Genomic DNA, 14377 nt, shown 5'->3' on the forward strand with positions numbered 1-14377 from the left:
GGAACAGCTATTCAAGATTCCCATTTAAATTTACACTGTGGTATTTTCTAAAGACAGTTTAAAGTCAAAGCTAGGAGCCCCAGGAGACCATTTCCTAATTCTTACACTTCAAAAAATAACCAGTAAGAAACATGGTGTTAAGTTTCACTCATTTGCTTTAAAATTCTGAATATATATATTCTAATTCACATAACAAAATGGGAGAGGAAGGAAACAAAAACATTCACTCGTGTTGTCAAATCATAACCTGTGCAGCTGAGATACAGTTCCGTGGTACAGGAGCAAGGCCCTAGGTTTCATCCCAGCATCATGCAAAATCATCTTCCTCATCACCTTTATGTTAAGCATGTCTCAAGGAAAAACTTCCGCCACTCCATCATCCACCAAGAGACTGCACGCACAGGATCACTGCAAACTACACCTGCCTATGGTACGTTAGTGTTTTCACTGTCACATTCCTGAAGAATCCTGGCCTGAAAAAAACCTTCTAATACAAATAATAAACTACTTCAACTCAAGGAAAGAGTGAACCTAAAAGTTAATCTAAGATTAGAGAGAAGGCTAACTTAGTATCAGGCTAAATGAGCAATAATCACATGGTCAGGCAAGCAAGGTGGTATACACCATAATCCCAGGGAGCAACATGGGAGACTGAGGCAGGAGGGTCTCAAATTTGAGGCTAGCCTGAACAGCTTAGCAAAACTTGGTCTCAAAATAAGAAGTTTATGGTGGCAGGGAGGAAAGCGAGAATACAGCTCAGTGGCAGCGTTAACTGCTAGGCAAGCACAGGGCCTTAGGCTCAGTTCCCAGAATTTAAAAAAAATACTAACAAAAAAAAATATGTACAATCAATAACCAAGAGGGATTAGTCCCCACTTACAAAGCATGATCCGTTTTATCTGGTGAGTTTTAAGTTTTCGTTAAGTACAAGGGTCCCAGGTCCCTGTTAAAAGGAAGAGAGGTGCAGAGGTAACAGAAGAGGAGAGAAAAGGAAGAAGAAGAATGAGGAGGAAGAGGGAAGAGGGCGAGACAGAGAAGGAAAAGAGAAGGGACGGAAGAAGCTCGAAGACACATCACAGTTAAAACGCTGGCTGGTGAGAACACAGATAGCACCTGCCCAGTAATTTCGCACTCGCTTACGTCTTAAATTTCTCAAAAATAAACATGAACAAAAAGGGGAGGGGAAGGAGGGAGGAAGAGCAGGATTACTGTAAAAGAACAAACAGGAACCATGAATATTTTGGTGAGTAGTAACCAACTACAGTTGAAGGTCAAAAAACAAAAACAAGCTGGGCGTGGTGGTTGCACGACTGTAATCCCAACACTGGGAGGCTGAGGCAAAGGGATCACTGCCAGTTCAAGGCCAGCCCCAGACAGAAGGAGTTCAACAGTGAGATGCTGTCCCAAAAAAAGTAGAGATCTTTAAGAAGGTAGTAACCACCCTTTCAGCAAAAAGAGCCAGGAACAAACAGAAGCCCCAAGGCACTGTAACCACCTTCCTGGAGGAGAAAAGCAAATGTTTGGATAAGCCCAGGTTACAACAGTTAAGTCAGGACAAAGCTACCTAATTTCACTTCAGATTATACTTCTTAAGCACTCGCTCCACTTCTGGAACAATGTTCTTTTAAGCAGAATGTACATGAGACAGAATGTGACTGCTATTTTTTGGCTAAGCATATTTCACAGACAAAGGACACAGACATATGCTACAGGCCTCAGGAAGGACAACCTGGTGAGGCACAAGGGTAAACTTTCACTTATGTCAGCCTCCTAGAGACCCAGGGACCAGGAGAACTCGGTCCCTTCTACCTGGCCAACTTCAGAGCTTATGCATATCTAAAATAACTAGGGAACAAAGGAAAATCAAGGAAACAACATAGTTTCCAACATACTGAAGACAAAAAGGAAAATAAAATATATGAACACATATATTTACATCTTTACATTTACATTTTTAAAAAGAAAACTCAAAATTAAGTATTTGATTTCATATTTATTGTCTTAGTTATTTCATATTTAATGGGGGTGCGTGGGGTTGGCATGCACACCTGTAGTCCCAGCACTTGGGAGGCTGAAACAGGAGGGTCACCATGTGCTCACGGCTGGCCTGGGCTACATAGTGAGCTGAAGGCCAGCCTGCACTACCAAAAAAAAAGAAAACACATTCTGGGGAGGACTGCCCTAAAATCCTGTCCCTGCTGGAAGGAAAACCAGTTGCGTACTGTTCCCACTCCACTCCACTCCCCTCCCTTCCTCTGGGGTGGGGGTGGGGGTGGGGGAGAGTAAGGCCACTTTCACAAAGCCCAGCGCTTCAGTCACTTCCTCCGGAAGTGGCACGAACCACAGCAGCTGCCCCAGACACTGCAGTCTCCTACACTCAGAAGGGCACTAGGTCTGGGAAGAGGACGGCGTAACCACAACCAGCAATCCTGGCCAGGCCTGTGTGACACAGACTGAGCTCCAATCAGGAGGCTTCTGCTCCGGTCTGTGGCCTTGACTTGCAGCCCAGGGGAAGAGGACAGACTCTGCAGTGACGCGGCACTGCAGTTTTACTTCCCTCCCTCTTCCCCACCAGACCACGCTGCGACCCAAAACACACACAGTGGCAGGATGGTGCTGCGTCACTCTGGAACCAAATCCGCCTCAAACAGTATCAATCCAGATGACCCATGTTTTTCCTTGCTCAAGTCAAAAATAGAGCTGTGCTGACTTGCTGTGAGACGAAGGCTCTGGAACAGTGGAATATACTTGCTGAATATACACCACTTCCCAAAATACCTGCTTTATGTTTTTCGGAAGAAAAGGGAATGTGGATTTAAAGGGCCAGACAGCCCAAAGGTTAGCACTTCAAAACAATATATAGAAAACAGCTGGGTGTGGTGGCGCAAACCTGTAATCCCAGCACTACATGAGGCAGAGGAAGGATTCCACAAATCAGAGGCCACTGCCTGATCTGCACAGTGGGTTCAAGGCCAGCCTGTACTACAAAGCCAAACTCTGTCTCAAAAAACCAAAATGAAATAAAACAACAACAACAAAAAGCCAAAACAAAACTCACACCGGGGAGTACATTATTTACTAAACACCAAACCACCAACTGCCCTATGGAAAGGAACAGAACATCCAGGTCTGCCTAAACCTCCTCCGGTGCTGCACAACTGTGCCACGCCTTAAGTCCCCCCAACGCAGCAGTGAGCCTGGCTTTCCCACAGCACTGTCCTTCCTTCATTCCCAGAAACGCCCGAGGAAACCAGCACACAGAGAGATGACCACTGCAGACAGGCTGGTAGAGCACCAGGACATAGCTCAGAGCAGGGCTTGCCCACCCCCACTGAACTAGAGCCTAATGAAAGAAAACTCTCACCTAGAGATCATGACAGGATAGCGCTTCTCCAACAGAATAACTTCTTAAAATCTAAAGAGAAGTCGGGCTTGGTGGTTCACGCCTGTATTCCCAGCACTTGGGTGGCTGAGGTAGGAGGATCGTTGCGAGTTCAAGACCAGCCTGGGCTACAAAGTGAGCTCAAGGCCAGCCTGAACTGCATAGCACACCCCGTTCTCAAAAGACCAAAAAAAAAAAAAAAAAATCTAAAGAGAAAACTCAGCTCCTTCCTCAGTTATCCCCAAAGAAAATGAGCCAGGACCCTATTTGCTGTTTTCAGGATGACATGTCACTGAACTTAGGGACAATGCTGGAAACCAAACAAACGAAGACTATGTATACAGAAATATTTAGTTGTTACTTATAAAACAATGAAAATACTGGAATTATGCTTAGAATTATTAATAGGGAATTTTTATGGTATATAAATGATTATGTAACAATTATAAGGGCTGGGGATTTAGCTCAGTGGTGTAAGCGCTTGCCTGGCAAGCAGGAGGTCATGAGTTAAATCCCCAGTACCAAAAAAAAAAAAAAAAAAAAAAACTCATATAATTTCATTTCCTTCTGGAGGTCTCACTGTGTCATACAGGTTGGCCTTAAACTTGAAACCCTTCTGCCTCAGCTTCTCAAATTCTGGGATTACAAACATGCCATATACCACCATGTCTGGCTTATTTTGTTTTGAGATGGGGTCTTGCTATGTTACACTCACTGATCTCAACTTAAGATCCTTCTACCTCAGCTTCCCAAGTGCTGGGATCACAGGTGTGCACCACCACACCCAGCTGCACTTGCATTTACATTCTAAAGTCTAACTTCCAAATAAAATGTTTCTTTGAGTTTATCATATAAATGCAGATTTTAGCCAGGCATGGTGGCACACTCCTGTAATCTCAGCACTCAGGAGACTGAGGCAGGTAAATCGTTGCAAGTTCAAGACCAGCTTGGGCTACAAAGTGAGCCCAAGGCCAGCCAGGTTTGTTGTTGTTGTTGTTATTGTTGTTGCTTTAAAAAAAAAAAAACAAAAGCAAAAACAAAAAAGTGTAGATTTTTATCTTCAAAACCTATCTACACAAAAAGAAGCTGGAGTTTATTTAAGTTTCCACAAATTCGGGGATCATCCAAATCATCAATCGTGGCCATTCTGTCAGAAGTGCTTTTGTTCAAGGTCTATTTCCCATTGGATACACTGCTGGTAGATACTCTTGTGCTGGTGGTTTACTAATTTGTCGGTGAATTTATAGAAACACTGAAAAGGTCTGGCCTAAGTCTGTATCCATTAATAAACGGCAGGAAGGGGCTGGGGATTTAGCTCAGCGGCATAAGTGCCTGCCTGCCTTGCAAGCAGGCAGTCGTGAGTTCGATCCCTGGTACCGATAAAAACGAAAAAGACAAAATATATAAATAAATAAATGTCAGGAAAATTAATTATAGACTCTGGTTAAAGTAGGCTATTCAAATGATTTCACAATGAAAAAACAAAAAATTCTAAATTTCTTTACTGTTAGATATAAACTGAAGGAGGGTTATTTGGGTTTTTGTTTGTTTCTGCAGTAGTAAGAACTGAATCCAGGGGGGCCTCCAGCATGACAGCAAAGCATTCTACCATGAGCTGCATCCCTAGCCCCTTTCACTTGCTTGCCTGTTTGTTTTGAGGCAGGGTCTCACCTGCTAAACTGCCCAGGCTGACCTCAAACCTTTATTCTTCCTTAGCCTCCCAAGTAGCTGGTATTACAGATATGTGCCACCATGTCCATTTATTTTTTTTAAAAAAAAAAAGTGTATTTTGTAAATTCTACTCTCTCATAACCAAGAAATTACTCATCCATATAAATACTAGTAACGCAAGATTCCTGGTTTAGGAGTAAATGCATCCCACTTCCAGAAGCATGCCTTTGGCATTTTATAAATACCATGCTTTTTTTAGTAGCATTGCTGTAATTCTGGTTTAAAGCAAAACACAAATTTCCTAAGTTAGAAGTGATATTTTGACTATACAAGGAAAAGCTTCAAAGTAATTTTCTTTTGTCTCCTAAATGAGTCTTTGAAATTTCTGCAAGTAAATCCCAAGTCCTGCACAGCAGCTTTTGTCCCAGAGATGCTCCAAACTATCAGCAACGTGTGCTGTTTCTTATCTGTTTTGCAAATTTTTAAAATTGTAAATACTAAATAAAAAAATCTATGCCCAGCATGGTGGCACAAACCTGTCATCCCTGCTCATCAGAAGCCTGAGGCAGGAGGATCACAAATTTAAGCTCTGCAAGGACAATTCAATGACATCCTCTTAAAAAAAAAGGGCAAGGGATATAGCTCAGTGGCAGAGCGCTTTTGGATTCAATCTCCAATACGAAAGAGAAACACATAGAGACAAAAAGAGAGAAAAAGCAGGCAAGAAGGGAAGAAAAATGTGCTGGGAGAAGCAGCTTAGCCCTAGAACACTTTCATAACGTGCACAAGGCCCTTGGTTCAAACCCCAGCGCCAGGAGAAGACAACTGCAAGCATTTTTGAGATTTCCAGCGTAACAGCTGAAGAAGGTGCCTCAAACTTCTCTGGGAACTTGAAAGCTCAGGGAATCTCACTGCCTGGCTACTTGCTTACTTCCCTTAACAGCCTGAAGCTTCGAGGTACTGTTCTCACCTAAAGGCTTCAGGTCAGTGGCTGTCCATGAGGCAAGTCTCTTCCATCACTGACATTTGGCAAAGCCCAGGGACAGACTGGCTATTACAACTTACAGAGGTAGAGCCCCAGAGTGCTGTGCCTACATCCTACAGTGTCCGCTACCCATCCCCAATGAATGTTGAGGAAGAGAAACTGCTCTACACGAACACATCTTCCTTGTATCTCCCCATCCTTCTCCCCACCGATACCTAATCCCACTAAAACAAACCTGCTTCCCAGGGTCTGCCACAGCACAGTACGCAGACAATGGCAAGTCACTGTTGCTGCCCCCTGCCCCCCAAATCTCCCCTACCAGGACAGAAGGGAGCAAATGGCTCCCTGAGAAGTTATCAGCAGGGTTCTTACACGCCAAAATGATGCCACCAGCTAACCATGAAACAATTTTCACTAGATACCAAGTTCATTAAAACATTATTTTGAATTATGCAAAAAGTATTTTCCTCTGTAAAACACGACTAACTGGGAATACCTCAAGGTCGTCTTTCACAAAATGCATGCTACTGCTGATTTTTAAAATAAAATCACTTAAAAGTTCTTTTTCGGGAGTATGTAGATAGAAAACAGGGTGCGAAAGAGAGTTAATTACATTTCAGCAATCACTGTTACTCTGAAGCAAAGAAATGATAAAGCCCTCTGTGTTCTTCCTTAGCCCCTTCTCTTGTTTTTTATTAATTTCATCAAAAAACTAACAGCTAGGGGCCGGGGCTTTAGCTCAGCGGTATGCGTGCCTGCCTGGCAAACTCAAGGTCATGAGCTCGATCCCAGGCACCAAAAAAAAAAAATCCAACAGCTTAGCACAATGTTTATGTAGGCACATAATTCCTGTTACAAAGCCTTCCACCAAAAAAGGGGAAGAAAAGGACCTACAGTTCAGGAATTTTAGAAATGCTAGCCCAAATACACACAAGCACAGTTTCTTTTCTCAAGGCTCCTCTGAACTTCCCAGACCATCCAGTGCCAACAGAAACCTCTGCTGTGAACTTCACACAGGGTACCCATCCATGGCCAGGAACATGACCCAGGCCAGAAGTTTTGGGGTGGGACATTCTGGACACACAAGAAGCCAAGTTTAAGAAATGATGCTGGGTATAATTCCAGCACTAGGGAGGCAGAGACACTTGCATCACCAACAGTTTGAGGCCAGCTTGGGCTTCACAGTGAGTTCATGACCAACCTGGACTGCATAGCAAGACTCTGTCTCAAAAACCAAAGGAAAAAAAAAGGAGTCTCAGTCAGGTATGAGACACAGGCTCATAATCCTAGAACTCCGGGACACTGAGCCAAGAGGATTACAAACTCAAGCCCGGCTTGGGCAATTCAGCAATTTAGGGAGACCCTGTCTTAGAGACCTTGTCTCACTAAGGAGTTTGGTGGGGTGGGGTCTGAATGTGAAGGCTCTGGGTTCAATCCCCAGCATTGCTAAGAAAGAAAAGGACAGAAGGAAGGACAGATGGATAGACAAATGGACAGATGGATGGATTTTCTCAAAAAGTTGATTTTAAGAAATGGATCCTTTGTGGAGTCAGTTGGAAGGAGGTGCTCTCTTTCCATTTTCTGACAACTTTACCTCCATTCTAGGAGCAGCTCCGTATCAACCGAAGATGATTAAAGCAACAAACAGTGGATGAATCTCCAAAAATAGAAGCATAATAATTATTTAGCAATATTTGTAAAAGAGCTATCTCAATTTTAATGCCATAAAAATTATTTTTTAGCACGGCTGCCTACGTACTGCCCAATGCAGCCTACCCGTGTGGTAAAAAGCACACTACAAACAAGCAGCGTGGATGTATGGTGGAGACAAACTAACAAAGGGAGCACACACCAGGGGTGACGGCACACACTTGTAATCCCAGCATTCAGAAGGCTGAGGCAAGCGGATCTCTGCAAGTTCAAGACCAAGCTGAATTACAGTGAAATCTTATCTCAAAGCCCTCCCAAAAAAAGGTGAGCAACTATTTTGAAGGTAAGAATATGCAATATAACAACCACTGCTAAATTCCTATCACTTTGTTTTGAAATTCTGTATCACTATTTTTTTTTTGTTTATTGTCATTTAGCTTTTGTTGGGTTTTTTTTTTCTTTTTTCCCTATTTGATTGCTTTTTTTATTTTTCTGTGCTTTTTTTCTCTTTAAAATAAAAATATAGGGCCAGGGATTTAGCTTAGCAGTGTAAATGCCTGCCTGGCAAGAATGAGGTCATGAGTTCCATCTGTGGTACCAAAAAATAAATTAACTAATAACTTTTTTTTTTTGTCTTTTTCGTTTTTATCGGTACCAGGGATCGAACTCGCCACTGCCTGCTTGCAAGGCAGGCGCTTATGCCGCTGAGCTAAACCCCCAGCCCTTTAACTAATAACTTTTAAAAAAATAAAAAAACAGAAGAAGAAGAAGGAAAACAAGGAGCATAGCAGCTCTTCACACTTAGAGACTTTGGAAACCACAATTGCAACAGGCTCTCTTACCATGCAAGCATCACATCTAAGGACACTGACTTAGTTGTGATGGCTTTCAACTTCAGAGATAGCTGAGCCTGCCACCAATTAACTGTAGAAATGATACCTGCCAACCCCAGCACACTGCAGTGGCCAAAGCATGAGTTTGGATATAAGACAAAAGGAATTTGAGTCTAGCTTTCTTCTTCAGAAGTTATGAAACTTTAAAGTCATCTAACTTCTTTAATATTCCACTCCCACAAAGGTAAAATAGAGATAAGAACATCTACCTGCAAGTTATTGTGAAAATGAAATAAAACAATCCAGGCTGTGTGTGGTGGTGCATACCTGTGATCCCAGTTACTCTGACAGGCTGAAGCAGGAGGGTCAAAAATTTGATCTGAACCTGGGTAATATAACAATTTAAGGAGATTTTGTCTCAAAATTAAAGAAAAGGGGAAAAAAATCTTACTACATGCTTACTACAGTGCTTGGAACAGAGTATTTTAACATCAAAACCAGGTCAATGATAGGATTCTAGCACGAAGTCCAACCTAGAAACAAAATTAAACCACAATGTCTGTCTCTAACAGACAGCATGATGTCATCAGAATTCCCAACAATTCCCAGTACATCTAATAAACAGCATCCTGAAGGGCACCTTGCAGACAAGCTGGATCTTCTATTCAGAAGCGGACGACATACAAACACATTTTTCCTATCCTCAATACCTAAAATCAGAGTACTGCATAATCCAAGATGTTTCTGCTACATTTGAAACTTCAAATGGAGTCAGTGCTGAAGATTAGAAGAACAAACCAGGCATGATAGCTCATACCTCTCAGCTAGTAGAGATGCTGAAGCAGAACTTCTCTTACTGCAACTGTATCTCAAAATTTTAAAAACGGGTTGGGGGAGGCGACTTGGGGATACAGTTCTGTGGTACAGTGTCCCTGGGTTCAATTTCTGCTACTTAAAAACATATACAGAAAAAGAAGGGAGGAAATTTTAACTTTTTTTTTTTTTTTTTGAGACAGGTTTTCACTTTGGAGTTCAGCCTGAACTCACAGCAGTTCTCCTGCCTCAGTCTCCCAGGTGATGGGATTGCACACATGTGCCACTATACTCGGCCTAAAGCCAAATTATTTTATATCAAGTGCTAAACCATGTGTTTAAATCTTCCCTGAAATTAACACTGGCCAGAGAAATCACACCTGTATTTTGCCAAATACTATAGGTAACTGTGAGAGCCCTCAAACACAACACAAGCACAAACACAGCCCTATCTAAAAGAGACTTCTTTATATGCCCATGAAAGACCCTAAACATTAGCCTGGAACAATTCCTCCAGTCACTTGGCCAAGAGTCCTACCCTTCTGTGTCTCAGTCCAATGCACTGCTCAGACAACCAGTGCGGCTACACAATTATAAAGCAAACACTGCAGACTAACACCGTTTTGTGATTCTGCGTAAACAGAGAACAGATTCACTTTCTGCACTTCAAAGAGCTCATCCACCTTGACTGGCGCGCTGAAGAATGGCAAGGGGTGTCTTTCTGCTCATCAGCAGAAAGAGCCAGGCATGCATGCCAACTCCAACTTAGCCTTGGTGTACTTGTTACCTCCCTAGCCTCAATTCCTTGGGTGTGAAACAATACAGACAGTAAGGCTGTTCACTTTTCAGAGCTGCTGTGAGCTGTGACAAGACAAAATCAAAAACAGCTCCTTGGGCTGGGGATACAGCTCAGTGGCACAAGTGCCTGCCTGGCAAGTGCAAGGTCACAAGTTCAAGCCCCAGTACCAGGAAAAAAAAAAAGTAGCTCCACACAGAGCTCCTTAGCCTCATCTTCACAGGGTGACCAACGTAACCTTTAGCTAATTCCCTGGCAGGTCTTGGTTTTTGACATTTCTTATAAAACCTGACCTGATGCGGCAGCCAGACAGCGATGCTCAATGGCCTCAGCCAGTTCTCTCCACAAGGCAGCTGCGACGTACTCCCTTGCTTCCCTCGCAGGACCAGCCTCTGCTCTCTGTTAAAACTCCACCCCTTGCCTTCTGCACAGTCCCACCAAAATTGACCTTCTCTTTTTGCTTCTAATCCCTTTGTTTTTTCTATGCATCCCATCCCGTCCCTAGAAGCCAAGTGAGCACATCAAAAAATAGTATTCAGAAATTAAGCACAGAGGGCCAGAGATATCAGCGGCACAGTGCCTGCCTAGCAAGCACGAGGTCATGAGTTCGATTCCCAGTACAAAAAAAAAAAAGAAAGAAAGAAAGAAACTAAGCCACAAATTCAATTCACTTACAAGTAAGTTATTCCTTAACAATACACTAATGAATCAAGGCTAAGCTATAAACTACAGCCCTAAAGCATCAGTCATGTAATACCCCTGTGCCAGAGGTTACAAGGAGAACAGATGAAGGACGGAAAGAACCCAGGAAATTCATCCCTAACACAATAGGAACCAGCTGTTGCCCAGCAATGTCATTTTCACATACAAACAAGAGCACACTCCATACTAAAAGGCAGCCCCCACTTTCACGGCCTTCTTGTCACCTCCAGCTTGTTAAGTCTACCTAACACACAGCTCCTTCCTCACTGACTTTTCACATTCATCTAGACAAAGGCAGCCATCATTCTTTTTGGAGACAGGGTCTTGCTAAGTCACTGAATTCTCAGGTTTGGGCTCAAATCTGGAAGTCTCCTACCTCAGCTTCCTAGAATGCTGCAACTGTATACCTGACAGCGAAGTATTTTAAAATGAAGGAGCTGGGCAGGGCACCGCACTTATAATCCCAGCACTTGGGAGGCTGAGGCAGGAGGATCACTTCTAGTTCCAGGTCAGCTTGGGCTACACAGCAAAACTGTCTCAAAGTTAATTAATTAAAATATAAATAAATAAAATGAAAGAATACTTTGGCTAGACACAAAAAGGCTAACGTTATAAAGGATTCACCTTTATAGTTTCCTTTGTAGTGGAAACACCCCAAAACCACTGGCTATCTGCACAGAAAACAACTGCCACCACCAGGTGTGTTGCCACTCCCTGCATCCCAGCCATCTGAGAGGCTGAGGCAGCAGGATTGTAAGCTTGAGGGTACCCTGCACTCAACAGGACCTTATCTCAAAACAAAAAATAAAATAAAATAAAAATTGCTGGGATACAGCAAAGGCTTTGGGTTCAATCTGTAGTACTGAAAGAAAAAAAACCCACTGCCACTCACTGAGAGTCAGCAGTTACTAACTCTGCCCTCCCTACCACAGCTGATTAGATTAGGACCAGTCAGATGTTTGCTCTTGAGAAGTGGAAGCTGGAGTCAGGAGTACAGGTGATGCCCACTACTGTTTTCAATGAGATCACGGAAATACAGGGGCTGCGGGGCTGCCATGTTTGGCAGTGTGCACAGGGAGGATGAGATCGCAGTCCCATCGAGGAGGAGCCACACAGAGACCGCAGGGCATGCGGCCCTGACAACAATGCGAAGCGAGTTTAGTGCAAGACAATAATTGAGTTCCTGGAGACTCAAGCCGTCCTTGTAGCTGCTACCCTCGTGCCTTATATAATCTCTTTTTTCCTATGTTAGCTTAATAGCTCCGTCTTCATCAAATGACTTCCGTGCCATGCAAACTCTAAACAATAGAGTCTCTGAAAGCCTTCCCATGTGAACAAACACTGCCTGCAAAAAGCTGCTGCTTCTCCTGATCCACATGCCTCACTTCTGCCACCTGGGCCACAGGCGTCTGTATCTGACATGAAGATGCCAGGGAAGGCTGGTTGTGGTTCAGTTCTTCACGATTCCCCAGTACAGTACCTCCTACAGGGCTCTGTCACTCACCTCTGCACTCTACCATCACTCAGTGGACTCTTCCTATCGCACCGTCCGCTGTCACTCGGTCCAGTTTGTGCCATCTTGCACTTTCACACATCCATCTGTTCTGTAACCTGTGCTCTCTTGATTCCTGCCTGTTTCACTGTACTTACAATCGTCATCTCTGTTCTGCCCTCTGATGACCTGTAGCTCAGCTCGTAGCCTCCGCAAGCTCCAGGCGGGCTATTTGCTACCCCTGCTTCACTATGAATGCACCCCCAACTAACAAGCACCCACAGTGCCACTTCCTTTCTCTAGGGCTGGCTTCATGGCCTGTCCCAGTCGAACACCAGCTTTGTCCCGTTCCATCAAACCCTGCTCATTCCCTTTCAGCAAACTGATTCCACAGTAGCCATGCCCAGAGCAGAGGCTACCCACACACCAGGAACGGATTCTGCCCCAAACAGGCAGATGCTGGGGTTAGCTAACAATTAATAAACTGCATTTGAAGTCCCAGGCTCACATTTCACACGGGTTTCAGTGTTCAAATGTCAAATAAGATCTAAAACTCAAGCAGGAATTCTGTGAAATGGCAAGCTTTAGTAGACACATGGGGAAGTAAACCACCTCATGTGACAGCATCATTTTATTGCCATGGCTGACACAAGGTAAGAACAGCCTTCACAAGAAAGAATCTGGTCAGGCGTGGTGGTACACACCGTAATCCCAATACTTGGGAGGCTGAGGCAGGAAGACCACAAGAGATCAAGGCCAGCGTGGGCTAGACAGTGAGTTCAAGACCAGACTGAACTACATAGGAAGACCTCAAAAATTAAAGCCAGATTAGGTGATGCATACCTGTAATCCCAGCACTCGGGAGGCTGAGGCAGGAGGATGGCTGCATGTTTGAGACCAGCCTGGGCTATGAGATGAGTTCAAGGCCAGCCTGAACTGCACTGTGAAACCCTGTCTCAAAAAGACCAAAAAAAAAGAAACAAAAACGAAAAAAGTAAGAAACCTACCAAGTGAAGACTTCTAGTCTCTTACAACTCCAGTGTGAATTATACCAACTCATTCCTATCACTTGGTTTCTTACTTGGCTGGGGGCCCAGAGTAATCATCACCAGGACAGCTGGACTCAAGGACTCAGTGGTGGTAAATTTCATCATGTGGGATTAAATACTGTCCAATGCTGCTCTGTGAAGTGTCTCTTCTATAATTCCTATTCCACAGAAAAGTCACAGGTCACATCAATTCCTTGTTCAAAATAGGGCAGAAACATGGGAAGCTAACAGCTTACAGGCCCTTGCATAGCAAATCCCTAACCAGTGCAACTCAGGACAGTCACTCTCATGTGCTGACCTCAGCCTGACAGTCTTGATAACAGTGAGTCACAGTGGCACCTAGTGCCACACAGCTCCTAGACCTAATCTTAGTATTAAAATTCTCTTGTCCTAGATTACCAGAGACAAGAAGTCAAATGGAATAAGATATCAAAACTGGAATAAGGCAGGTACACAGCAAGAAGAAACCAAGGATCCAGTCTGATTTTGAGTACCTAGAAGTCAGTGTTCCTGCCAGTGTTTAGAACCACAAATCAGTTCTGGCCCCATTTGCTCTCATTATAAACATCATATGCCAAACCTAAGAGTCCCTGTGGAGCAGGCAAAGCTTGGAGTCAAATTGCTCTGGAAGCAAAGAAACAGCAGGACTGAGACCAAGAAAAACTGATAGCACCCCATGTGGTCCATGGACCAGCATTGCCAACATCAAGCTGCTTAGGAATACAAAAGATCAGGGCCACCCTGCTCTTTTGTATCAGCAGCAGCAGCATTTTAACAATATAGTGACTTACATGCAATTTAAAGTGTGAGAAGTGCAATTCAAACAACAAAGGCACTCCCAGGAACCTCCTGGGTGATGGCTATAGTGCACCAGTAGCACTTAAAGCTTTTACAGACCACAGCACTAGGAGGCAATGGAATCAGAGAATTTGATCCTCATTCAAATCTAGGGTCAGTCACTTACTAGAGGTAAAATCTGCAAGTCAGTCCCTTCACCTCTTAGA

The 14377-nt window shown here is 43.7% G+C and overlaps 1 protein-coding gene across 18 annotated transcripts in view; it reads right to left on the reverse strand.

Annotated features, from left to right (window-relative positions):
• The window catches only part of Znf532 (zinc finger protein 532), a 105562-nt gene that overhangs the window by 78930 nt on the left and 12255 nt on the right, over positions 1–14377 (reverse strand). For 7 of the 18 annotated variants that reach the window (XM_063231545.1, XM_063231546.1, XM_063231548.1 and 4 more), the window contains one exon: positions 13168–13275. The exons of 10 other annotated variants lie outside the window; for them this stretch is intronic. In XM_063231545.1, the coding sequence (XP_063087615.1) occupies positions 13168–13213 (46 nt within the window). In that variant the 5' untranslated portion in view covers positions 13214–13275. Of the gene's footprint in view, positions 1–13167; positions 13276–14377 lie in introns of those variants that run through there. One more of the 18 variants, XM_063231549.1, reaches the window with a different exon arrangement.

Source organism: Cavia porcellus, unplaced genomic scaffold (assembly GCF_034190915.1).
Source record: "Cavia porcellus strain 051 isolate PalLab524CR breed Dunkin Hartley unplaced genomic scaffold, mCavPor4.1 scaffold_20, whole genome shotgun sequence".
NCBI classification, from domain to species: domain Eukaryota; kingdom Metazoa; phylum Chordata; class Mammalia; order Rodentia; family Caviidae; genus Cavia; species Cavia porcellus.